Raw genomic sequence first — 27,279 nt, forward strand, 5'->3', positions numbered from 1 at the left:
GAAAATGATAGGGACCCAATGTACCTTTTTGTGAAATCATTGGAGATGGTATCTTCCATCTTGGGAATCAATTAATTTAAAGAAATCAATATTGTGCCAGATAATGATTATTGTCTGTTTTGATTTTATTTCTAAATTTGTTATATAACTTGACTTTACAGTCAATACAAGTTGAATAAGCAACAATTAGTCTCCAAGGTGGCTCTGAATCTCTGGCATACACAAAAAATTAAGTCAATAAAAATAATAAGAAATGCGGTCTCAGAAGTAAACATCAATATTACCATTCTAAGTTAATAAAAATAAGCATTGAATCATTTCCATTTAATTATAGAAGAGAAGAATGGTTGGGGCTTGTAATTGGAGTCGTATGAGGTAGCATGGAAAAGACTGGCATTTGAGAGAGGAATGCTAGTGGGCTGTATTGATGCTGTTGTTTTTTTCCTGGTTGTATGGTTGTTGTGGCTTTTTACTGTATGCTGTATACTATTTACTGTCATAATTAAACTTATGAAGTCTGCTAATGGAAATATTTCACTACAGAAACATTCCTTTTGGGGAGGAATTGGAATGCATACTGAACATTTCTAATCATTTGGCTATTATTTTGTTTTCCATATTTGTTGGAAGATTTTTTTGTTAGAATTTAAATAGATTCTGCCTCCAAGTTGTTGTTGTGTGTCTTCAGGTTGTTTCCAACCAATGGCAACCGTAAGACAAACCCATTACAAAGTTTTCTAGGGCTGAGAATATTGACTTGCCCAAGGTCACCCAATGAATTTCCATGATCAAGCAGGGAATCGAACCCTGGTCTCCAGTTCTAATCCAGTGCTCAAACCACTACACCATGCTGGCTTTCTCTGCTTCCATAGCTTGAGGCATCTGTTCTTGCTGATTTATTTTTTCCAAGTGCTTTGAGAACAGCGTCCTCTTCATTTTCTAAAACTGTAGGTTCTTCATGAATAGGTTCTGTTTGGTCAGAGGTTGCCTTCATTATTGAAAATTATGGCTTGGAACAGAAACTATGCAGCTATGTCTGTTTCCATTGTTTGCACTTGAACCTTACATAATAAGCAGTTTTTAGCATAACCAACTACAAACTCCACATCAAGTTAGAATTACTAAATTCAAACTTTCCTGAGCATATTTATTCAGATTATCCTTACAATAAGGATTAAAATCCTTTTAATCTACACAGTCTGAAGTTACTGAATTCCATTATTCACAGTTCTTACAAGTGATTTGATGTTATGTTTGTTTGTTTGTTTCTGCTTCCTACTTTGCTTTTATAGACAGTTTCTGCAACTTTTCAGACATTTTATAAAACTGAAAATTCACTCCTATCCAGTTGACAAAAGGTCCAGACCTTCCCAACCCAGAATACCCAGATGTGTTGGAGTACAATATCCATAATCCTAGTCAGCAACGTAATTGGCTGTGATGACAAAGGATGGTAGGAACTGTAGTCCAACATATCTAGAAGGCATTTGGTGAGGACAGCTACCCTAATATATTCATAGAATCATAAGGTTGGAAAAAACCACAAGGGCCAGCCAGTCCAACCTCCTACCATGCAGAAACATACAATCAAGGCAACCCCAACTGATAGCCATCCAGCCTCTGTTTAAAAACCTCCAAATGAGATGCCAAGGGAGTCTGTTCCACTGTTGAACAGGTCTTACTGTCAGAAATTTGCTCCTAATATTTAGGTGGAATCTCTTTTCCTGTAACTTGCATCCATTGTTCCTATTTCTGGAGCAGCAGAAAACAAGCTTGCCCCCAACTTCAATATGACACCCCTTCAAATACATTAACAGGGCTATCATACCACATCTTAACCTTCTCTTCTCCAGACTAAACATACCCATCTCCCTAGGTCTCTCCTCATAGGGCATGGTTTCCAGGCCCGTCACCATTTTAGTTGCCCTCCTTTGGACATGCTCCAGCTTCTCAACATCCTTTTTAAATTGTGGTGCCCAGAACTGGACACAATATTCCAGGTGAAGCCTAAACAAAGCTAAATAGAGCACTATTATTTCCCTTGATCTAGACACTATACTTCTGTTGATGCGGCCTAGCATCACATTGACCTTTTTAGCTGCTGCATCACAGTGTTGACTCATGTTCAACTTGAGGTCTCCTAGGACTCCTAGGCGGGTTACAGACCGCCCATTTGGGGCGGTCTGTACCCGCCCCTTTCCCCTGTGTATCGGGGCCTCATCTGCCAGAACGGCAGCTGCTGAGGCCCCGATCCGCTGCTTTTCAGGCTGCGGGGAGGAGGAGAAAGGGGCCGCTTGGCCCCTTTCTCCCTTGCTTCGCTGGGCGCAGCCGTCTGAAGGCTGCGCCCAGCGACGCAAAGCGGCGCCGCAAACCAGGAAGGAGCTCCGAAACGGAGCCCCTTCCTGGTCTGCGCAAAGGGCGCACTAGGCGCACTAGGCGCCCTGGCACAGAGCGAGGACGTCACGTCCACGCCGCCCCGTATAGAGGTGGCGTGGCCGTGATGTCCTCATGGCGGTGGCCGTCTGGAACGGCCACCATCATTTTTTACGCACAGAGCGCGTATTACGGTCAAGGAAGTGCGGAAGCACCGCACCTCCCTAACCCTAGTATGCACTCCGTGCATACTTTAATGGCGGTATGTAACCCGCCCTAGATACAATTCACATGTAGTCTTGTTAAGCCAGGTGTCCCCCATCCTATAGCTATGCATTTCATTCCATTAGTTATATCACATCATAGTGTTCACATATAACAGTAAGCAGGTGTTCCCAAAATAATGGATTACCAATATCAAGTATTATGCTGATGTATGTTGCCCAACCACTCTCACCTGACCCTTCCTGAAAGCAAAAGTGGCTAAATAAACTATACTTCCATCCATGGTTTATGACTATGGCTTGTCTGGAGAAACACATGTCAGACTTCTTTGCACATTAAAACCATGGATTGGAAGCACTGTTGTTTGTTTAGGTACTCCTGCTTGCAAGAAAAGCCAAGCAGGAACGACTGAGCAGCATGCACCAACACACTGGCTTGTTCACAGTAGTGCTGGCTCTAAAGAATTTGTGATTCATGATGTGCAAACATGACTGTTATCTTCCAGTCTAAATATTTTGTCATATTTAGTCGCTGTCTTCAGAGACATGTATATCTGCCTATATATAGACAAATGCGCACATTTAAAAACAGCATTAGACCTGTGTATTCCATCTCTTACATTATGAGTGCAAGATTCTACTTGCTTTTTAAATAATAGTACTGAATTTCATGTATATAGAGACATATTCTAGGTACATGCTTTTGGTGATTTTTTTTAAAAGTATATTTTTAACCCAATAGACCATACAAAAGGAGCCATGCATTTAGATAGTTCTTATTACACTAGAACAGTGGTGGCAAATCTTTTTTGGAAGGTGTGCCATAAATCAGGTCCAAATGGTACGTGTCCCTGAAATGCAATCTGTTGAGTAGATGCAGCTGCATAAATAGCAAAGTCATTTTGCCACTCCGCTGTTGAGTTGAAGAACAGGCAGCTATGTAACTTTGGACATGGAGCCAATAATATGTGTTTGGCTTACAGGCCCTTCTGTCTAAGAGCACCAGAAATGCATGTTACTTGTGTGAATTGTGTGAATGCATGTTACTTATGTGAATCACTGCCTCGAATCCCTATACTGGGAGAAAAGTGGGATATAAGAAAATAATAATAATAATAATAATAATAATAATAATAATAATAATAAATTATGGCACCTGTGCTGAAGATTGGCCACAAGTGCATGAGACATTCCAGAATCCAATAGGCAAGAGGAGCAATTCTGGATAAAGCTTTGGATTATAAATTAGTTACTGTATAGATTCTATAGATATATCTACTTATATAAGTAGATTCATACTTTAAATAAAGGCTAGGAAGTTTATCACACGGAGGCTTAACATCATTAAAACATTGCTAAATTGTCCTTAAAGTGTGATGTTGTGATTGCCTGTCGTGTTTGTCCCCATGATTAAATTGTCATGGGGACATCCCCTTGCCTCTCCCATCATTAAAGCATCATTTCTCCAATAACAAAGTTACTGTTATTGGAGAAATGACTGCTCTGTGAATGCTTTAAAGACAGGAGAGGTGAGGGGATGACGATTTAATCACGGAGGACAAGTGCGACTGGTGATCACACCATCTTGCTTTAGGGACGATTTAGCAATGTTTTAATGACTGTAAGCCTCCATTTGATAATCTCCTAGGTGCCACTATTTGTATCCTAATAAGCACTTCATTACATTGGAAATGAAGATCAATATGTTTCAAGATGAGATAGACAATGGGGAGTCCATTCTATCTTTAGTGCTCCAAAGTTTCGCCACTGCATCTCCCCTTATGTTTATAGAGATGCATCTCTCCCCAAATGGTACAGTGTGAGAAACATACAATGGACAGGCCTTGAAACAGGTTTGTTTGGGGCAGGGGTTGTACTGTAGTTCCCCAAATCTCCCATTAAGCCACTACTTGTAAGTTCCTCTGTCACATAAGAAGGTTTTTAAATCAGCCCTCATTTTAAAATCAGCCAACTTCTGAGTTTTACTTGTGCACTGAGAAAAGTATATGGATGTGGAAATTGCAAGGAAAGTATCTTTCCTTCAGCAACCAGAAGCACCACTTTTGTGTTCCTCTTCAATGAAGCATCTTTCTTCCTTTCCAGCTGTTTGTTTTCCCAACTAAAGTTCTTAGCTGCAAGTTTCTTAAAGAAATTAAAATACTAAGCTAAAATGAGTAGTGCATCCCAGGCAAATTTCTTATGATTAGGTACTACAATTTCCACATCTGTCACTATTACGAACAGAAGAAGAGACTAATAGAAGAAAGACTGAAGTTGCTTCAGTTGTAGATCTGGATATAATCCCAACTTCAGAGTTTCAGGCTTGCTACTGAGCAATTTGATATTGTTTTGTTAGGCTGTCTGGATTTCTTTGTCAACAATGCCAGAGTTTACTAGAAATCTGAAGGCAATAACATGAATTACAGTGATTCAAATGTTTACAAAAACAGGTGGGGGAGAGACTCAGCAGGGGTTGGAGAAGGTGTTTTGTTTGTTTGTTTGTTTTTGTTTGGACTCCCAAGATTCTGGGAGTTAGGTACCCAAAAAGTCACTTTTCCTAGCTTTGTACTCAATATGATCTCTATACATCAACATATGTGATGTTGTGGAATATTTGATTGGTTGTGGGCAACTCATTTTGTAACACATTTCCTTCTATTTTCCCTTCCCTTCTTCTCCCAATCTCATTTCCTGACTTTTTACTTCTCAGGTAAAGCTTACAACCCAGAGTTTTACTATGATACCCCTAACCCCACCAGGAAGCAATCCAAGAACTACTCTTATATCTTACAGTGGACACAGAAGGAGCCTGGTGCTGTTGATCCCATTCTTAGCTACCGTCTAGATGTCCGTCAGGTAAGACCAACACTCTGCTCAGTACCTTAAGTCCCAGAATACAGCCTTTGGACTATGAGACTGCCGTGTTAAAAATGAAATGTTTATACGTATTCTATTTAAACTGAAATCACATCAACCTCCCCTAGGAGGATGGGAGCTGCTATTTGCAAAACAGGCCAGAACTGAGAGCATGGCCCTTCTTTTGCCATCTTAAAGAGCTAAGGAACCAGTTGTATGGTCTGACCCTCATTTTAAAGTCTGATGTTGTAAATGATTGAGAGCAAAGAAAGCCTCCCCTTGGAATTATCATGCTCAGCTTTCTGAACAAGGCTGTAATAGGAATGAAAGGCTGTAGTCATTAGTAGGTATTGTCGATTTTATATAAACCAACAATTCAGATGAGTGGAATTTCAGACTCTTCTCTTTTAACAAATAAGGGTCATAAATTGGAAAGCTCTTCTGGCCAGTACTGAGGGGGGAAGTCATAGCCTGTTGATGATGCAGAAATATTTCATCAAGTTGTCATAATAATACTGGAATATTATTAAACTCAGTTGGAGAAAGGTATGGAACAAAAGAACTACTTGGCATTGCAATCATAAAGGATACAGTTAGCAGGAAAAATGGTGCTAGATATGCCAAGATATTTTCTACCATTTATAGAAGGATTTGTATGTTTATTAAGAATATGGAATTGTGAAACACATACAGAACCAGGAATCCCAAAGCCCTCAGCTTTAATTTCTTCACTTCAATTAACGTTTGTGGATTTAAGCTGTTTCCTAGTCATATAAGCCAGTGGGATTAATTTGGGTAAAACTGGGTTTACGTGCCTTGTGCAATGGGTTTTGTATATTATTTTGTAAACTGGATTTTATATTTGCAACAAAAGGCAGCCTGGTCATCCCTTCTGACTAGAAAACAGATGGAAACTAACAAGATTTTGCAGATGTCAGGGATTTGTTTCTGTTTCCTTACAATGGTAATGCTTCCAGTCTAGCTTACTGCCTTTTTTTCCATCAGGATAGTCCTTGCAAAAATACAAAAACTGTGATGAGAACAAGGATTTGGAGTTATTTCCAATGCTGTGTCTTTCCATTCATGAATTGTCAGCACATCCTCTGAGAGAGTGAAGTAGACACAACTTGTGATTTAATTTAAAAATGCATTTACTTAGAAAACTAAGTACAAAGGAAGGATGAAGAGAATGGGATGAAAAATATTACAGATACACCAAGATATAGTAAATATACAAAGTATAGCCACCAACGGGTGCAGCCAATGGGCAGTCTCTTGAAATCATACCTATAATCATGCCTGATGTTTCAGAAGTCAGACACTTACTGGACATATTACTTACTGAATAATGATTTTTAAAGATTTTTAACTCCACTTCCAGTGCCAACAATAACATCATGTTAATCTAAATAATCGTGAGTTTGTTGCTTTGTTTCTATTTTCCTTTTCAAGGACAATGGAGGAAGGGGTGTCAGTTTGATGACAGCAAGTTCTTCACCAGGTTTTTCCAGAAAAACTTCTTTTAGCTGTGATACCACTTTGAAACTGAGCTACTACTAACTTACTTCTTGTTCACTTCTCTTATAGTCCATCATAACTCTCTTGTTTACAACTGCCACATACATTGCGACCTATGACTCTTTTTTTTTTTTTTTTGTTACCTGCTTGCTGTCTTCAAATTTCCTCTTTTGTTTGTAGCAGGAGTGGGTAACTGTGGAGCAGGCAGGGGCTATTTTTCATCCCCAAGACCTCCATCAGGCTTCATTGGTGCACATAACATATCAGAAGTGATGGGGGGATGTTACATTATGAGGCATGGGGGGGGGAGGGGTTGTGGGACTAAAACTGCTATGAAATGTCCATGGGCACCAAAAAGATTACCTTTTTATAAAAAGCGGGGGGGGGGGGGAGTTGGTGGCTTTCAGGGCTTCAGGAAGTACAAACTGGAACCTGGAGGGTCACATGCAGTCTAGGGCTGCTGTTTGCCCACCCCTGGATTAGGCATTCATGTTTGGAATTCATCAGCAATATCAAAATTGAAACTTTTCAGCAAGACTTATTTTTCAGCATGCATGTCCCAAAATTATAAAACTGTGCTCTTAGGAAGAAAACTGTTTCTTCTCTCTGTAGAATACTAGTCTAATTAAATCCAATTAAAATAAATTAAAAACTGATAAATTAGAAGTCCTATATCATTTCCCTCCAAAACAGAGTGGGAGGTGGCATGGGAAATTTCAGGGGAAGAAACAAGTGTGCAAAACTTCTCTCCTTCTCATATCCATTGAAGGAAGCCTCCAGGGTATGTCAGGGCATTCTGTGACTGGACCAATTATGCAAACATACTTACCATATCATTCTTTTTAGATCTGTGTTCAGGTGGCACTTAGGGTTTACTAGCTTTTAAAAAAGAGCCCCTCATGCTACCCTATGATGCTCTTGAAAGGAGAATATGTGCCTTCACACCATATACTTCCTGGTGGCCAGGAACTGAGTTTTTCTCCGTGAAACATACCTGGATCCCTTTCACACTGCACAACTATAGCACTATGGTGCGGTACAGAGCGCCAAAAAGAGGCAGCAACCAAATTGTGCGACGCTGCTGCGCAGCAAGCAAGTAGCACCCGGAACCAGCTCCTTTTTGTGGCACAGTTGCGATGCTGCAAACCACCAGAGATGGCACGATGGAGTCACAGCTGCACAGGGCTGTTTGAATGCTGCACTGCTGCGACGTCATAGCTGTGTGCACCGTGTAGATGGTGCTTTGCAGCTGCAACATCCTCATCACGTGCTAGGGTTGCAGGGCATGTGCACGTGCCACCCCGAGGCAACCCTAGCACATCGCCATGATGCCGCAAAGGGCCTGTCTGTCCAGGGCCTATAATTCCTTTCTAACTGTCATGGCAATATGTTATGGATTCTCAAGGTTGGCAATGGGGGGGAGGGGTAGTTAAAACAACCAAAGAACTCTAGTTCTAAGCAAACTACAAAACCCAAGGCACCATAGGATGCAGCCATAGCAGGTAAAGTGGGGTCATGGTGCAATAATTATGTAGTGTGAAAGGGTATATGGATTATTGTGCTTGGCACCTTGTTCCTATGGCTTTGCTGTTGAACAAGAAGATTCTTTACAAAGGAAACTAATTCTAGAAACGAATGCTAGAATTGTTTTCCAGCTTTGGAGCATATCCTGTTCCAGACTCTCAAAAATAAGTACCAAGCCAGTTACAGCCTACTAAGCGATTTTGTAGTACCTTTGAGACTGAGAGAATGAAGTTGGTAGCATAACTTTTCATAGACTTAAGTCTGCTCCATCAGAAGTAAAGTGCTTAGGAACAGACCTTTATAGCTATGAATGAGTTGGTTGTATGTGTGACTAGTGATAAAAAGAGCCCTGGTGACGCAGTGGTTAAATGCCTGTACTGCAGCCACTCACTCAAAACCATAAGGTTGCAAGTTCAATACCAGCAGAAGGGCTCAACTCAAGCTTGCATCCTTCCGAGGTCACTAAAATGAGTACTCAACTTGTTGGGGGGCAATTAGCTAACAGTTGTAAGCCACTTGACACTGTTAGTTCAGTATGAAGCGGTATATAAATGAAGCTGTTTGTTTGTTTGTTTTGAAACTTCTGGGTATGGTGATGAGATGACAAGTTCAGTTTTAACTACTGTATGTTCACTGGGGGACAAAGGCAAGAGGAAAGATATTGCCTAAAGCCAAAGTGAGTATATGTATGGTGCGAAGAGGTATTGGAACATAGTGTGATGCTGGCTGGGAACCAGAAAGGAAATGTGATAAACTGGCCAAGAATTTCTCTGTTCAACCCACTGTCGATGGACTGGAGTTTGTGGATATTGTATATTCCAATTCTGCTGTTTCTTTTTCCAATTATGCAGCCTAGTTGCAGCCTGTTTGGGGTAATTAGTGTATTTAATATTTGTGGGGTCTGATCTTTGAGCCTGGATTTAAATATAGCTAAACTGTGATGACATTCAGCCTTGTTTCTGGCTAAACTAGGGGAGAACATATTTTGATCTTTGCCTTAAATTAAGAAGCTCATTCTCATAATTGGGGTGGGATACAGACAACACAAAAAGGGCGGTCTATCCATGCCTTGTTTTGCTGCATGAGGGAGCCGTAGAGGACAAACCGGGTGGCTCCCTTGTGCAGCAAAAAGTACCTGCAAAAACCGGATTCTTTCTGCGGCGCCATTGTGATGCCGCAGTGCACCATTGGCGTACTCATGGTGTCACAGTGACACTGGGACGTGTGGACGCTAGGCGTCCATCACATCAAAATGGCAGCGCCCGTGTGTGCAGTGCCACCATTTTGACGCCCTTGTCACGTTCTAGGGGTGAGGCATGTATAGGTGGTGCGCCCTCGGCCAACCCCTGGCATGTGACAAGGGTGCACTTTAGGCCCGTCTAAATCAGGCCGTAGTTTAGTTTCTAAATTCTTATTCTAACATTTCTAAGGAAAGTTATAGTCATTTTATTAAGATGTTTTTAACTGTTGGATTCATATATTTTACATTAGCTGAAATGTACTGTGGACCTAGTTGTATTCTAATCACACTCTTCCTTGATTCAAGCCAAACCAGGAAAGAATAAATTTCATCTTTTGCCTTAAATTAAGACCTCATTTTTGTTCATGGAAATTTAACTTTTAATTTCTTATTTGAACCTTGGACCAGCATATAAGTGTAATAGTAATTTTATTATGATTATGTTAAACTATTGGATTCATATATTGTACACTACTTGAAGAGTCCCAGTGCTGCCTTGGTGCATAACTAGTACCCCAAAAATGATCCAGGGAGCCTCTTCTTTTCCTGATCCCCTTTACACTTCAGGAATCCTACAAAGCAGCAATTCAGAGAGCAGTCTCCTGTTTTCCTACCCTTTTTACATCAGCAGTATCTTGTAATCATTTCATACTTTCCCACCCCTTTTTCTGCTTCAAAAAGCTTAGCAGAAGTGTCTCAGAGAGTCCTCTCCAATATTCTAGCTGAATTGTACCAAGTGCTGATATCTAGTACTTCAAGATATGCCCACCCCTTTTTTACCACAGGAATCTTACAAGCAGTATCTCAGCAAGCTCTAACAGTTTCCCATTCTTTAACCTCATTGTCACTCACTTATCTGCTTGTTGCAGAGGTTGCATTTCTTCATCCTAGAAAATAAGTGACTAGCAGGGTGCTGCAGGATGCTACAAGGTTCTTTCCTGGGCCAGTGCTATTCAACATCTTTATCAGTTACTCAGATGCTGAAATAGAGGGCATCCTTATCAAATTTCCAGACAATGGCAAATTGGGAGGCATAGCTAATATCCCAAAAGACAGGGTCAAAATTCAAAATGACCTCACCAGATTAGAAAACTAACAAAATGAATTCCAACAGGGAAAATGTTAGGTACTACACTTAGGCAGAAAAAAATGAAATGCACAGATATAGGATGGGTGATACCTTAATTGACAACAGTACATACAAAGGGGATCTAGCTACCTTAGTAGACCACAAGCTGAACATGAGTCAACAGTGGAATGCAGCAACTAAAACCACCAATATGATCCTAGGCTTCAAAAATAGAGTGTAGTCTAGATCAAGGGAAGTAATAGTTCCACTGTATTCTACTTTGGTCAGGCTTCACCAGGAATACTGTGTTGAGTTTTGAGCACCACAGTTTAAGAGGGATATTGACAAGCTGGAGTGTGTTCAGAGGAGGGTGACCAAAATGGTGAAAGGTATGGAAGCCATGCCTTATGAGGAGAGATTTAGGGAGATGGGTATGTTTAGCCTGGAGAAGAGATGGTTAGGTGGTGATATTATTGTCATGTTCAAATATTTGAAAGGATGTCATACTGAAGATGCAGCAAGCTTGTTTTTTGCTGCTCCAGAAACTAGGACACAGAGCAGTGGATTCAAACTACAAGAAAAGAGATCCTACTTCAATGTTAGGAAGAACTTCCTGACCTTAAGAGCTGTTCAACAGTAGAAAGCATTATCTTGGAGAGTGGCGGAGTCTCCTTTTTTGGAGGTTTTTAAACAGAGGCTGGATGGTAATCTGTTAGAAATGCTTTGATTGTGTATTCCTGCATGGCAGGGGCTTGGACTGGATGACCCTTGCAGTCTCTTCCAAATCTCTGATTCTTTGAATTTTGTACCAACAACACAACCATCAACATACTCACCACCACCTTTTCTTGGGTTCAGCCCCCTACTCCAATGAAGAGGAGGGAAGTGGCAGAGATGCACCCAGCTGTTTTCCTGTAGTGGGTAAACACCAACTAGCATGCTCTTAAGGTCCTTGAGGATTATGTCATTTCTGTGCATCCAGTGCATAGAAAATAGCTAGACATCCCCTGCTGCTCCTGCACTCTCTGCCACCCACAACATGGTTGTGGTTAGGTGCTGTAGCAGAGAAAAGGTAGGGCTTTTGAGGAGTTGGGCAGATGTTTTTATGTTACATATGTGGGAAATGTCTCTGGATCCAGGATTTTGGGCATTCTGTTTTCCTGCCTTCTTTTCCTTCTGGAGGAATCTTAACAGCACTGCCTTAGAGAACCCCTGTAAAATATACTCTGATGAGTTAAGGCAGACTGCCTTTTTTGCTTCTAGGAAGTGTTCCCCCCCCCCTTTTTTTTTTTTTTTTTTTTTTAGAATTTTGACTTGAAAGGTCACTGCAACTTGGGGAACAATAAAAATAACATATGATCAGATTTTAAAGTGTCTACCATATTGTCCTGATTAGATATAGTAGCCCAGTTTTGGTATGGTACCTCTGTTTGGACTTTTGTTTTTGTGCCTAGATACTGGACATTATCACTTGAGTGGCAACTAAAACTGCTCTTTCATATTTAGAGGTTCTGCCACAACTTCCTGATGAGTTATTATTGCTACTTGTTGTGTTCCACATAATAGGACCCGTTTGGAATTTTAGCTTGAAAATCAGCACTGCAACTTGGACAACAAACAAAAATACTTTGTCACATTTTGAGGCATCATTTACAGTGTCCCAATGAAAAATAGTATGAGTATGTGCATGTTTCTATTATGGTTATGCCACAGTGGTAAAAAAAAAAATTGTGTGTACATTTTCAGAGAAAATAAAAATAATGTCCTGATAAGTTATGTCTATCAAAGACAGAGAGAAATGCACAGACATTCTCTAAATTATTATCAACTGTGCTTTTCTGCATTTGGACATTTAAACTTAGGTTCACTGTGACTCTTCTGTTTATAAGAAATTTTATTTCAGTTTTATTATGATATGGTTATTGACATCCTTAGAATTTTAGTAAAATATTAATTCATTTATTTGATTTGATTATTGACAAACATCATATTGGTATGCTAGAAACCAGGATTTGGTGCACATTTTGAACCTGGAAGGCTGAAGGCTGATCACAGTCCGAAGCACCCATGTTGTTGTTGTTATTATTATTATTATTATTATTATTTATGGTATTCAGCCCTAAAGGCTATCAGAGTAGCTTACAATTATTATTTTTAATTAGACAGTTCCCTGCCCTCAGGCTTACAATCTAAAAGACATGACACAAAAGGAGAAGGGAATGGTGGTGGGAAAGGGAATGAGGTTCAGTGGTTCTTCTCTCCCTCTGAGGCCTGGACCAGGGAGATGGACTGGAGGAAGGGCTCTTCTTCTTCAGGCAAGGCCTGATGGAGCTGCACCTGCCTGTTCACTCCCTCCCATATAACATATCCCCAGCTGCAATTTTCTCCCATTATAGGTATAAACATAACTACGACGAAAATAAAATAATCAAAATGTTTCAGAGCCCAGGCATACATGCAATGTACGTATGAGTTCAGCAACGTAGGACTTGGGATTGTGTACCGATAGTCAAAAGAAACAGCAGGTACACTAGGCAACATAATGCTAGTGAGGTTTAAATTTGGGTTGCTAGTCTGTTCTGATCTCCAATTTGTTTAACCTTGAAGTTGATAGCATGAGACTACATAATCCTACACATAGGATTTTAAAACTGTAATCTTATAGAACTGGAATAAAATCTTACAGGTTTTATTGTTGTTTTACTTCTTTATCATGGATAATGCACACTTCACTAAAGTGATGTGCAAAGACGTAGATTTTAAGATTAGTGCTTTTCATGGAGCTGGGCCAAGCTGTAACAGTTAATAGGTTAGGTTGATTGTTGAAAGTAAAAGATTATTTACTTTATGTACAAGACAGAACAATTTTAAAGGATCTGAGCACCTCTATTCTGTGGGTCACATGGAATATCATCCTCCATGCCTTTCTTTGTGATGCCTTGTTCTCTAGGGAAGGGTCTGTCTCTATATTGGTTTCTCATACAGCACAGAGCACATCATTGGTACTTAACAAATAACAACAATTTTAGCAGTACAGTACACAAGGGAGTCTCTTATAATGAAGACGCTTTGTCAAAATGTAGCTTTACTATATGCTGAGATTCGCTATTGCAGTTTCCAACTAACACTGTGTGAAGATAAAAAGCAGATTGTAGGGCAGCTTTGATGTTGGACTCTGGACAAATGAAATGTGGTACTTCAGCTTTGCTCTTCTGTTGAAATGGAATTTAAATTTGCAGTTTAGTAAAACAGTTCTAATCCAGGACAGATACTGTAGATATTTAAGAATTTCAAAACTGAATTTGGAAGCTACCTCTTTATAATGACAAACTGCAGCTGTCTCACACTTTCTAAAGTTCTCTAGTGAACCAATACATTGGAAGAAAACAGCTTGGTTGTGTTATTTGCTTTGTATCACACTAGCTTTTTAAAAAGTGCTATCAGATTCAGATATGCAGTTCCAGGAGGAAAATGTGCAATTCCAAAAATACATTTGTGCAGTTCAGAATTCAAGTCATGTGGCACTTGTTCCGTATTAGGTAATATAATAGAATCATAGAATCGTAGAGTTGGAAGAGACCACAAGGGCCATCCAGTCCAACCCCCCTGCCATGCAGGAACTCTCAATCAAAGCATCCCCGACAGATGGCCATCCAGCCTCTGTTTAAAGACCTCCAAGGAAGGAGACTCCACTACACTCTGAGGGAGTTTGTTCCACTGTCGAACAGCCCTTACTGTCAGGAAGTTCCTCCCAATGTTGAGGTGGAATCTCTTTTCTTGTATCTTGCATCCATTGTTCCGGGTCCTGTTCTCTGGAGCAGCAGAAAACAAGCTTGCTCCCTCCTCAATATGACATCCCTTCAAATATTTAAACAGGGCTATCATATCATCTTTTAACCTTCTCTTCTCCAGGCTAAACATCCCCAACTCTCTAAGTCATTCCTCATAGGGCATGGTGTCCAGACCCTTCACCATTTTAGTCGCCTCCTTTGGACACTCTCCAGTTTCTCAACTTCCTTTTTGAGTTGTGGTGCCCAGAACTGGACACAATATTCCAGGTGGGGCCTGACCAAAGCAGAATAGAGTGGCACTATTACCTCCCTTGATCTAGACACTATACTTTTATTCATGCAACCTAAAATTGCATTGGCCCTTTTAGCTGCCACATCGCACTGTTGACTCATGTTCAACTTGTGGTCTATTTGGACTCTTAGATCCCTTTCACATGTAGTATCATTCAGCCAGGTGTCTCCCATCCTGTATCTGTGTATAACACTGTTCTCCATTGCTGGAAAAATCCTTGCAAGGATACTGCTGAACAGAGTAGTCCCTGCTATTGCAGAAGAACTTCTCCCTTAAAGCCAATGCGGCTTTAGAGCTAATAGGAGCACTACAGACATGGTATTTGCCCTTAGACAACTGCAAGAGAAATGTAGAGAGCAGAACAAAGGACTCTATGTAACATTTGTCGACCTCACCAAAGCCTTCGACACTGTGAGTAGAAAAGGTCTGTGGCAGATCCTGGAACGACTAGAATGGCTCCTCAAATTCCTCAAAATGATCATCCTGCTACATGAAGGCCAGCAAGGTCAAGTCAGATATGGCGACACTCTCTCAGAGCCCTTTCTAATAACTAGTGGTGTGAAACAAGGTTTTGTTCTCGCTCCAACTCACAATTTACAATCTTCTTCAGCATGATGCTCCAAAGGGCTATGGCAGATCTCAAAGAAGAAGACAGCATTTATATACGCTACCGTACTGATGGTAGCCTGTTTAACATAAGCCGCCTGAGGGCCCGCACTAAGACACTAAACAATCTAGTCCATGAGCTGCTTTTTGCTGACGATGCTGCCCTCGTTGCCCATACGGAAGCAGCTCTGCAGCACCTAACATCTTGTTTTGCAACAGCTGCAGAGCTCTTTGGACTGGAAGTCAGTCTGAAGAAAACGGAAGTTCTCTACCAGCCGGTACCTCAGGAAGAACACTACCATCCCCACATCACTGTAAGCACATCTGTGCTTAAGTCCGTCCAGCAATTCACCTACCTGGGAAGCATCTTCTCCTCAGACGCCAAGATTGATAAAGAGATCGATCACAGACTGGCAAAGGCACATAGTGCATTCGGAAGGCTTCACAAAAGGGTCTGGAGTAACAAACACTTGAGGCGAAGCACAAAAATCAGTGTGTATAGAGCCATTGTACTGTCTATTCTCCTCTACGGGTCTGAAACATGGGTCACCTATCGCTAACACCTACGACTCCTTGAACGCTTTCATCAGCGCTGTTTATGCACAATTCTAAATATACACTGGACTGACTATGTGACAAATGTTGCTGTCCTTGAGCAAGCAGGGATCACCAGCATTGAGGCCATGCTATTGAGGACACAGCTGCGCTGGGCAGGACACGTTTCTAGGATGAAGGACCATCACCTCCCAAAAATAGTATTCTATGGTGAACTTGCCATGGGTCAGCGTAAGAGGGCTGCCCCAAAGAAGAGATACAAGGACTCCCTGAAACATCTCAGGCTTGGCCAAATTGATCACCAACAATGGTCTGCCCTGGCCTCGCATCGGGAGGCATGGAGACGCACTATCCACGATGCAGCCTTTTTTGAAAGCTCACAGCGAACGAGTTTCGAAGAGAAATGACAACGCAGAAAGAACCGCAACCCGGAAACATCACCCAAGGAGACCTTCCGCTGTGCTTTCTGCAACCGGACCTGTTTGTCCCGGATTGGCCTTTTTAGTCACCAACACGCTTGTACAAAGCACGGGATGAGTCCTTCCTGAATCTTCGTTCACGAAGCAAAGCCAGAGAGATGTGCCTCCTGTTGTTAAGGTGGAATCTCTTTTCCTGTATCTTGCATCCATTGTTCCGTGTTCTAGTTTCTGGAGCAGCAAAAAACAAGTTTGCTCCATCCTCAATATGACACCCCTTTAAATACTTAAACAGGGCTATCATACCACCTCTTAACCATCTCTTTTCCTGGCTAAACATAAAACAAGATAACTGTAGCCAGTCATGTCACTAGGGGATTGTGGGCTGTGCGGCCTAAACCAGGAACACCACAGAAGAGGGGTGACACCTGGTCAGGTCCTGCTCCCACTGGAGCAATGAGAAGGAGTGAGCATGTCACTCCGGGTTTCACCATGCAACAGTTTCCTCCTAAGGAGGCTGTCACCAAAGTGAAGAGAAAGTGCACCCCTCCAGGCTTCATCACGGCAGTGGCCCCCTCCTGAGGAGGGACCAACTGTCCCTGTGAAGTCTGAAAAGGCAAGTGCATCCTTTCAGGCTTCTGTTACCCAAACTGCCATCCTCCCAAGAGGACACCCACAATCAATATTTAATAGAAGAAATTTTTAAAGCTACTGAGAAGGATTTGGGCAACTAAAAGCAGGGATTAAGCCTATATATACTGGTTCTAAGAAACAGAACTCCAGAATTCAAGGTCCAAATGTAGTTTTATTTGTAAAAGGGAATCATCACTCACACAAAATCCCACTCGCACACACACTGATAAGAACTAACAATACAAAAGGTGGTAGCAGATAGTGACTTTAGGGATTGGAAAAAGTAATACTGTACCGATTCCAGAAGCAGAGCTCCAGGCGGGAGACATAATAAGTGAAATGACTCAGCAGCTGCCAGCAATGCTGAGAAGTCAAGCGAGATACTGACAGAGTGTCTATCTGAATCTCAAGCAAGACCAAATTGGGGGTGCCTTGGCAAGCATATTTATATGGCAAAATGTATCCTGGACAGACTTTGGATTGAAATGAAGTTTCCAGGAAAGAAGAATGAAAAAGGAACTTGTAAATTACTGGACACTCGGTGGAAATGTCTCTGGATAATGGAGTATTTCCTCCAGAGGGAAGTATACTTGGACTTTTGTTCTTTTGCTACGAACATCAGGTCTGTCACCCACCATCACTCCTATCAACAAAGAGATTATGCAAATTGTGATCTTGATTATTTATCCTGGCTATGTGCTCTTGACCTTCCCTCACATTGAGCCAGTCAGATCTCCTCATATGGTCTCAGATGTCCTTATACAGCGTGGCTAGTTTCCTACATTGAGGGTGACTTCTTGGCTACATGCTGAAAAAGGGGAGGGATACAAAGGGCCTTGGGGTAACAATTTGCCCAGGCTGGAGCTCCCTCCTCAAGAGCAAGCTGCTATTGCAGCAGAAAAGGGTGAGCACACCCTTTTGGCCATGCCCCTGGCAGCCCCCACACACCTGGTGACATCCAGGATGGGGACACCACTGACTGTAGCTACCTATGATGCTTTTTTGTGGAAAGAAGGGTAAACTTTCCTAAAATGGTTTGGGCATTGGACTAGGCCCCTGGGAGACCAGGGCTTGAATCCCAGCTGGGCAGTAGAAACCCACTGGGTGACTTAGGTCAAGTCACATTCTCTCAGGCTCAGAGGATGGCAATGTCAAACCTCTTCTGTACAAACATTCTGAGAAAACTATAATAGGGTTGCTTTAGGATCGCCATAAGTCAAAAATGACTTGAAGGCACACAATGACGACAACAGCCTATCCTGCTGGTTACAGAAAGAGGAGCTTTATGGTTTGCCTTTTAGTCTTAACCGACAACCTTTTTGCACTCTGCTGAGAAGAAGGTGATAATGACAGAAGAGCAGCATGGACAGACTTCAGGGACAGAGCAAGGGAGCCTGAGAGTCCCACCTGAGGGAACAGTCGCTGCTAAGCCTCGGAGGAGGCGTGTGGTCGTAGTGGGGGACTCCTTGCTGAGGGGTACAGAAGCAGTGATTTGTAGGCCTGACAAGATGTCTCGAGAGATGTGTTGTCTTCCAGGTGCAAAGATCCGTGATGTGACAGAGAGGCTGACAAGACTGGTCAAGCCTACTGACCAATACCCCTTCCTTTTGGTCCACATGGGAACCAACGATACTGCAAGACATAGCCTGCAGAACATCAAAAGGGATTACGAGGCGCTTGGTAGGAAGCTGAAAGGAATGGATGTACAGGCTGTCATCTCGTCTGTTCTGCCAGTCGAAGGGCACGGTCCAGGAAGGGAGAGGAAAATAGCGGATGTGAACAACTGGCTCTGCAGATGGTGCCGCCGAGAAGGATTTGGATTCTTCGATCATGGGCTGCTGTTCCATGAGGAGGGACTTCTTGCAACAGATGGGTTGCATCTCACACCAGTTGGAAGAAATGTTTTTGCCAACAGTCTCAAGAACTTGATCAGGAGGGCTTTAAACTGAGTTCCGTGGGGAAGGGAGACAATATTAAGGAAGGTGAAAGGGATGGCGAAAATAGTCAAACTGACATAGAGGAAACAAGAAAAAAGTGCAAGGACCCAACAGTGGGAGGCAAAAAAACTTGCACAATCAGCAAGTAAATGGGACCCGTGATCTGCGATGTCTCTACACTAATGCACAGAGCATGGGAAATAAGCAAGATGAACTCAAACTCCTAGTACAACAAAGCAAATATGCTATAATAGGCATCACTGAAACCTGGTGGGATGAGTCTTATAATTGGAATGTGGACATAGAGGGGTATAACTTTTTTAAGAGAAATAGGCCAAACAGGAAAGGAGGAGGAATAGCACTATATGTCAGAGATATTTACACCAGTGAAGAGATCCAGGACATCAATACTGGCAGCCAGGTGGAGAGCATGTGGATAAAAATTAAAGGGGAGGGAAACAACAAGGATATTATTGTGGGAGTCTACTACAGACCCCCAAGTCAGACTGAGGAATTGGATGATGCCTTTCTAGAACAGATGACCACACACTCAGAAAGGAGAGATGTAGTAGTGATGGGCGACTTCAACTATCATGATATCTGCTGGAAGTCAAACTCAGCAAAATCCTCAAGGTCTAGCAAATTCCTCACTTGCCTGGAAGACAATTTCATTGTCCAAAAGGTGGAAGAGGCAACAAGGGGGTCAGCTATTTTAGATCTGATCCTTACCAATAAGGATGACTTGGTTAATGGGGTGCAAGTGGTGGGATCATTAGGTGGAAGTGATCATGTTCTCCTGGAGTTTGTAATACAGTGGAAAGGAGAAGCCAGGCATAGTCAAACACACATTCTAGACTTTAGGAGAGCGGATTTCAGTAAACTTAGAGAAGTATTGAGGGCGATTCCATGGTCAGAAGTACTCAAGGATAAAGGCGTTCAGGACGGATGGGAATTTCTCAAAAGGGAGATACTGAAGGCACAATTTCAAACAGTTCCAGTGAGAAAGAAAAACGGGAGAAGTCTCAAGAAACCAGGATGGATGACTAAGGAACTTTCAATGGAGCTAAGTTTGAAACGGAACATGTATAAGAAATGGAAAAGGGGGGAAATCACGAAAAAGGAATTCAAAGAAATAGCAGGCATGTGCAGGGGTAAAGTCAGAAAAGCTAAAGCGCAGAATGAACTCAGGCTTGCTAGAGAGGTTAAAGACAACAAAAAGGGCTTTTTTGGATATGTCTGCAGCAAAAGTAAGAAGAAGGAAATGGTAGGGCCACTGCGTCGAGAGGATGGCAAAATGTTAACAGGGGACAGAGAAAAGGCAGAATTACTCAACACCTTCTTTGCCTCAGTCTTCTCAGAAAAGGCAAAGGGTGCTCAACCTGAGGATAATGGAGCAGAGGACAGAATAGGGGAGTTTCAGCACAGAATAAGTAAAGAGATAGTAGAGGACTACCTTGTTAATCTAAATGAATTTAAGTCTCCAGGACCAGATGAACTCCATCCAAGGATATTAAAAGAACTGGCAAATGTAATATCAGAGCCATTGGCAATAATCTTTGAAAACTCCTGGAAAACAGGAGAAGTCCCAGCAGACTGGAGGAGGGCAAATGTTGTCCCCATCTTCAAAAAGGGAAAAAAAGACGATCCGAACAATTATCGTCCAGTTAGTCTGACATCAATCCCAGGAAAGATTCTAGAGCAGATAATTAAACAAAGAGTCTGTGAACATCTAGAGGGCAATTCCATAATCACAAAAACTCAACATGGGTTTCAGAGAAACAAGTCATGCCAGACAAATCTAATCTCTTTCTTTGATAAAATTACTAGCTTGGTAGATGAAGGGAATGCTGTGGATATAGTATATCTTGATTTCACTAAGGCCTTTGACAAGGTTTCCCATGACATTCTTGCAAACAAGCTTGTAAAATGTGGACTAGACAGGGTCACTGTTACATGGATTTGTGACTGGTTGACCGGCCGAACCCAAAGGGTGCTCAACAATGGCTCTTTTTCATCCTGGAGAGAAGTGACCAGTGGGGTCCCACAGGGCTCTGTCCTGGGCCCAGTGTTATTCAACATCTTTATCAATGACCTGGATGACAGAATTGGGAGCATACTTATCAAATTTGCAGATGACACCAAATTAGGAGGAATAGCTAATACCCCAGAGGACAGGACCAAGATCCAAAATGACCTGAATAGACTAGAAAGCTGGGCCAAAGCTAACAAAATGAAATTCAACACGGAGAAATGTAAGGTATTGCACTTAGGGCGGAAAAATAAAATGCACAGATATAGGATGGGTGACATCTGGCTGAATGAAACTACGTGTGAAAGGGATCTAGGAGTCCAAGTAGACCACAAGTTGAACATGAGTCAACAGTGTGATGCGGCAGCTAAAAAGGCCAATGCAATTTTAGGCTGCATCAATAAAAGTATAGTGTCTAGATCAAGAGAAGTAATAGTGCCACTGTATTCTGCTTTGGTCAGGCCCCACCTGGAATATTGTGTCCAGTTCTGGGTGCCACAATTCAGAAAGGACATTGAGAAACTGGAGCGTGTCCAAAGGAGGGCGACAAAAATGGTTACGGGTCTGGAAACCATGTCCTATGAGGAACGACTTAGGGAGCTGGGGATGTTTAGCCTGGAGAAAAGAAGGTTAAGAGGTGATATGATAGCACTATTTAAATATTTGAAGGGATGTCATATTGAGGAGGGAACAAGCTTGTTTTCTTCTGCTCCAGAGAACAGAACCCGGAACAATGGATGCAAGCTAGAGGAAAAGAGATTCCACCTCAACATTAGGAAGAACTTCCTGACAGTAAGGGCTGTTCGACAGTGGAATGCACTCCCTCAGAGGGTGATAGAGTCTCCTTCCTTGGAGGTCTTTAAACAGAGGCTGGATGGCCATCTGTCGGGGATGCTTTGATTTGGATTTTCTGCATGGCAGGGGGTTGGACTGGATGGCCCTAGTGGTCTCTTCCAACTCTATGATTCTATGATTCTATAAAATATAATAACATCCAGAATCCACAAAAAAGCAGTACCTTAATTGGTCCAATAAAAATACAAAAAATACTTGATTCTTTCAAAGCTCCATTGGTTTCTTTATCAGACAAAGAATTAAAACTCATTGGCAATGAACTTTATTATGCCCCTACTTTCCCTCAAAATTGGAACTGAAAGTAGCCTACAATCTAAAACAATATTGTGAAGTTGAAGGCTTTCACGGCTGGCATCCATAGTTTTTTGAGGGGTTTTCGGACTATGTGGCTGTGTTCTGGAAGAATTTGTTCCTGAAGTTTTGCTTGCATCTGTGGCTGGCATCTTGAGAGGTTGGTGGCATGGAAGTGAGTGGGGTATATGTACTGTGTGACACTTGGTTGGGAGGAAGTGATTTACATGTTAATCTCTGTACTAACAAAATTGCAAAAACAAATTAATTATTAATAACTAATTGATTGTGAATAGTTACTTCCAAGTTCTTGCTGGCATAGCTTTTTCCAAGAAATCAGATACTGAGTGTTGATTTTACATTCTTGGGCAAGTGTACATGCTGGCCTTGATAGCCAGAGGATAAGGTGCTAAACACATACCACTCAGGCTGGAGCTGCTGTTCAGTCTCTTTGAAGAAGCCTCCAGCATTGTGTCTGAACTAAACAATGGTGCACCTTTTTCACTATACACTGGGATCTGTATTGATTGAGAGGAAAGAAAATACCCCATTGAAGAACTGCCAGTCCCCTCCAGCATCCTGCTTTGTGTTTCTTTGAGCTGTCCCAGCCAAATGCTGACCACACTTGTTAGCTTATGAATGCTCATGATTTGCAGCCCTTGGGTGATCGGTGGGTTTTTGTTGCAGCTTCTGTTGTTTAGGGTTTCCTTTTTTCTTTTTCTTTTTTTGTACTAGTTGATAGATCCAGCGATGTTCTGGTTGCATAGAAAAGCACTTGGCACAATCTTAAAGTACTTTACAATTCTATATGTCCTGCCACCAAATCAAACCTGTCTCCAAAACAAAATGTTTTAGAAATTTTTAAAAATAAGAGAACAAGCTTTAAGGCACTTTATGCATTTCCCCCAGTCCATTGTTCTTTTCTGGGAACCTTCTTGAAAATGAAAGAGAAAGCTCTCTATTACTTTTACACAGGGATAATCACTGCCAAAATGGCTGTTAGAACTTCAAGCAACTGGGAAGAATTGCTGTATATTCAGTGAGACTGGAACCCTTCTGTGACCTGAGGCTGTAGAAGGAAATTGTATTGATGCAGAAGGAATGGTTAATCTTTGCTTTGCCCCTCAAGGATGCCTGAAGCTGCTATTTGCATGTGAACCCCTCCCCCCCATATACATACTTAAAGCTGAGACAGAGCTAGGTGTATGCCATTTCGTTAAATCTCCCAAATTCCCTCAAATACACACCAGGCTGAAACATAAGCAAAATCTTGTCTTTGCTAGAGCTAGAGAAGTCTCCATTCTAGGCCTGCATGCTGAACGGGATTGAATTTTAGATTAATTTCTACCCGACAACCTGGTGTGCCTTTTAATGAGAGAAACACTGGAGTAATTGCAGAAGCTGGGGGGAAGTGAGAAATTCACTTTGTTTTGCCATTTCATCCACTCCATATTGGATAAACATTCCCTGCTGCCTACAAAGCAGGTCTGGGGTCTGGCACTAGATACAGTTCAACTCATGAGACAAACAGGTTCATGTTAATGAGGCCTGGGTTGGTGAGAAGCCAGGCTCTGCCACCTAGAGGGACGACAGGTAATGGAGCTGTTTGAACCTGCAAGAGACAAAGAAGGTGCTAAAAGGGTTTTACAGGTGATAATGAGTGCAGACGCTGAACTCTTTTGATAGCCAGTAAAATGCACCATGATTAATCCTTACTTATTGGACTATACAGTACTTAATTTTACCTAAGAATGCTTAACCAAAATATAAAACAAAGTGGCATTACTGCGTATTTAACAAGTTCCTGCTCTGTATTGAATTCATCCTTTATGTTAACATTGGTTTGCCAGTTATGTTTATTGAAATGATATAGTACAGCCTATCCATGTTGATGAGTCGATCTCACTGCATTCATTAGCATGCCAGACATGATTCCAGTTCTGAGACGGTTGGCATTTTGGAAATCAGATATTGTCTTGAGTCCAGTATGATATACATACAACCGTATAACAAGAAATTGCAACTTGGAAAGTGGCTTGATACATGGAGTTCACATGCTACCAAATGCATTCCTTTATGAATGCTTCCCTGTGGGTACTTGTAGTGCACCATTTGAACTGAAGCACATCACATGTTCAACCTTAAGAAGAGAAGGTTAGAGGGCACTCTAATCTTGACTTGTCTTGAAATATACCAAAAGTTATCATACACAATATGGGGCAGATTTATTTCATTTTCTTCCACAGAAAGGATTTAATAATTTGCTGATTTCATTTTCAAATGACTAATTTTAGCAATTTTCTTCCCCCTCCAAAAAAAAGAAAAAAAGCTTTCAAAAACTGCTGTTTTTAAGATTCATTTCAATTCAAATCATATTGAACACAAAAATCACATTTGTGGGTTTTTTAAAAAAAAAATTAGCACAGGAAACAGCATTTGCTGTGCAGGAAATAATTTTTTTCTGCTCAGAATATGCTGTTTTCTATGAAAAATACATGAAGATAATGTACAGAATAAAGCCTGAACTGTGTAGGTTCTCATCAGTCAGGATTTCCCAGTGCTCAGGGAACATTTTTTTAAAGAACTACTTTCCAAATATTTCCAAATATCCCTTCCATTCTTACTCCAAATAACAAAATTAGAACCAACAGGTGGAAATTGCAAGGAATTTTTTCGGCCCAAACATTTTTGCCCCAACATGAGGGTACAGGAGTTCCAAAAAAGAGCCTTGGAGGGCTCCTTAATTCCTACCCCTGCATTAGGAGAAATTTCCTAATAATAAGAGCTATTTAACAGTAGAAATGATACCTTTGGAAGGAGGTGGGCTTACCTTTGCTGACATATTTAAGCAGAGGCTGGTGGACCATTGATCAGGATGCTTTAGCCAGGGACATAGCTAGGATTTTAGGAAGGGGGGTCCAGACTAAGTGCCACCATTATAATGGGGCTTGGGTGTGGCGGCGCAGCAGCACACACCATTCATTTTTCTAATGGAAGGGGGGGTCCAGACCCCAAGAACCCCCCCCCCCTTGGCTACGTTCCTGCTTTAGCTGTATCTTGCAGTTTTTGTAATGAGTAGGTTATTGAATTAGATGACCTCCCATGTTCCTTCCACTTCTATGATTCTATGATGCCCAGCACTGGATGCTTCTAAAACTTGGGCAGGGCAGAATCACAAAGAAGAGCATCAGAGCCATTGGGGAAAGGTCAAGTAATGCAAGTGTAACTTGCCCGAACCTATTCTGTGGCCCTGTATAACTGAAGCACAGAATTGAAAGGAAGATATTCGTTTTCTATAAAATGCAGCAACAACAGCTAAATTAGGTAAGTGTGTGGACAGAACCAGTGAGTTGCAAAGTCATGTATGCAACCCAGAGTTCATGATTAAATAAATGCTCAGTGCTTGAATGAAGCAGTCTTGGCTTCATTTTTTACTCTTCTCTGTCATTTATTCCCCAGATCCAGGCCACTGCCAAGGCTTGTAGATTCTTTCTCCACAACATTGCCAAGATCCGTCCATTCCTCTCAGCCTCTACTGCCAAGACTCTGGTCCATGCCCTAGTGGTTTTGTGACTAGATTATTGCAACCTTCTTCTGACAGGGCTTCCTCTCTCACACCTCCATCCTTTAATCTCTGTCCAGCATTCAGCTGCACGTATTATCACATCCGCTTGCCGCTTTAACCATGTTTCTCCTCTTTTATCCTTCCTTCATTGGCTCCCCTTCCCCTTCCGCATCCGGTACAAGCTTTTGTTGTTGACTTTCAAAGCCCTCCATGGATTGGCCCCTCCTTACTTATCTGACCTTCTTTCTTCTTATATTCCTACTTGTACCCTCCGCTTTGGTAGTCAAGGTCTCCTGTCCCCAGTGTAGGATTGTCACTGCCCCCTCCAGATCCATCCTTTCTCACTTGCTGCCCCTTACTCCTGGAACCTTCTCCTTCCACGTGCACACTTCATCACTTCTCTACCCAGTTTCAAAACTGAATTAAAGACTTTATTGTTTAGAGAAGTGTTTTCAGAGGCGAGCCCCTCTCTGCCCCAGGATGCCTCCTTTTAACCATCCATTATGAAGCCAAGCCCTCCCTCCAGTCCATCTGCCTTGGTCCAGGCCTCGGAGGTAGAGAAGAACTGCTGGACCTCATCCCCTTCCCCACCACCACTCCCTTCTCCTTTTGTGTCATGTCTTTTTAGATTGTAAGCTTGAGGGCAGGGAACCGTCTAATTAAAAATATTGTATGTACAGCGCTGTGTAAATTTACAGCGCTTTATAAATAAAGGTGAAGAAGAAGAAGAAGAAGAAGAAGAAGAAGAAAGCCCACTGGTTTGGTAGTGAGAGATTGTTTTTACATGCTGGGATGTGCTAGGAATTATTATAAAACCATGAAAGTGGGGGGAAAACTTTGAAATGTGAGATTGGATATGCATCTGCCTCAAGTAGGAGTGTTTGACTCTCCAAGCAGGCAAATTAATCATGCCCCCACATTTTGTTGTTGTTGTTGTACAAACACAACCATTGCTTTAGGCAAAAGTGCTTTAGAAATTGCTGTAGCAGAGGCCATGGGTGGCTTTTTTTCCTATTTTGCCTGAAGGCAATGAAAAACTGAACTACTTCATGTGAAAGACTCAGGTGATTGAATTTGCTTTGCAAACAAATAGGTTAACATTTTGTCAGCTCAAGGGGATTACATGCTGTCTGCATGCCTCCATGATCACCAAGGAAACAGCACCACATGGGAGTGATATGACAGACCTGTGTCCATAACAGAGTTATTTTGAGGTTCATTGCTTGCACTCATATTGAGCCAGACTTTCCTAGCAGCTGGGATTTTCAGAGGTTTTTTAAGCTAGAGGTCATCACTGAGTTCCTTTAGCCTGGCTTGTATAGAATGGGACAGCTGGAATGTTTTCCAAATACTGATTTATAAAGAACAGGCATAAAGATACCCATCAGGCAAGAGGTATCATGAAAATAAAAATCACAGAAAGCTGACTGACCTCTTTCTTTTAGCTCACGCATCAACATAAGACTAAGTAGTCCTGGTCTTTGTAGACAGCTGGCACATTTGCA

The 27,279-nt window shown here is 41.8% G+C and overlaps 1 protein-coding gene across 2 annotated transcripts in view; it reads left to right on the forward strand.

The window, feature by feature from the left end:
* Positions 1-27,279, forward strand: part of MDGA1 (MAM domain containing glycosylphosphatidylinositol anchor 1) — a 387,001-nt gene that overhangs the window by 250,179 nt on the left and 109,543 nt on the right. For both annotated transcript variants that reach the window (XM_089529603.1, XM_089529604.1), the window contains exon 10: positions 5,308-5,453. In XM_089529603.1, the coding sequence (XP_089385729.1) occupies positions 5,308-5,453 (146 nt within the window). The remainder of the gene's footprint in view (positions 1-5,307; positions 5,454-27,279) is intronic.

This window comes from Sceloporus occidentalis, unplaced genomic scaffold (assembly GCF_023333645.1).
Source record: "Sceloporus occidentalis isolate IW3139 unplaced genomic scaffold, rSceOcc1.0.p SCAF_6, whole genome shotgun sequence".
In the NCBI taxonomy this organism is placed as follows: Eukaryota; Metazoa; Chordata; class Lepidosauria; order Squamata; family Phrynosomatidae; genus Sceloporus; species Sceloporus occidentalis.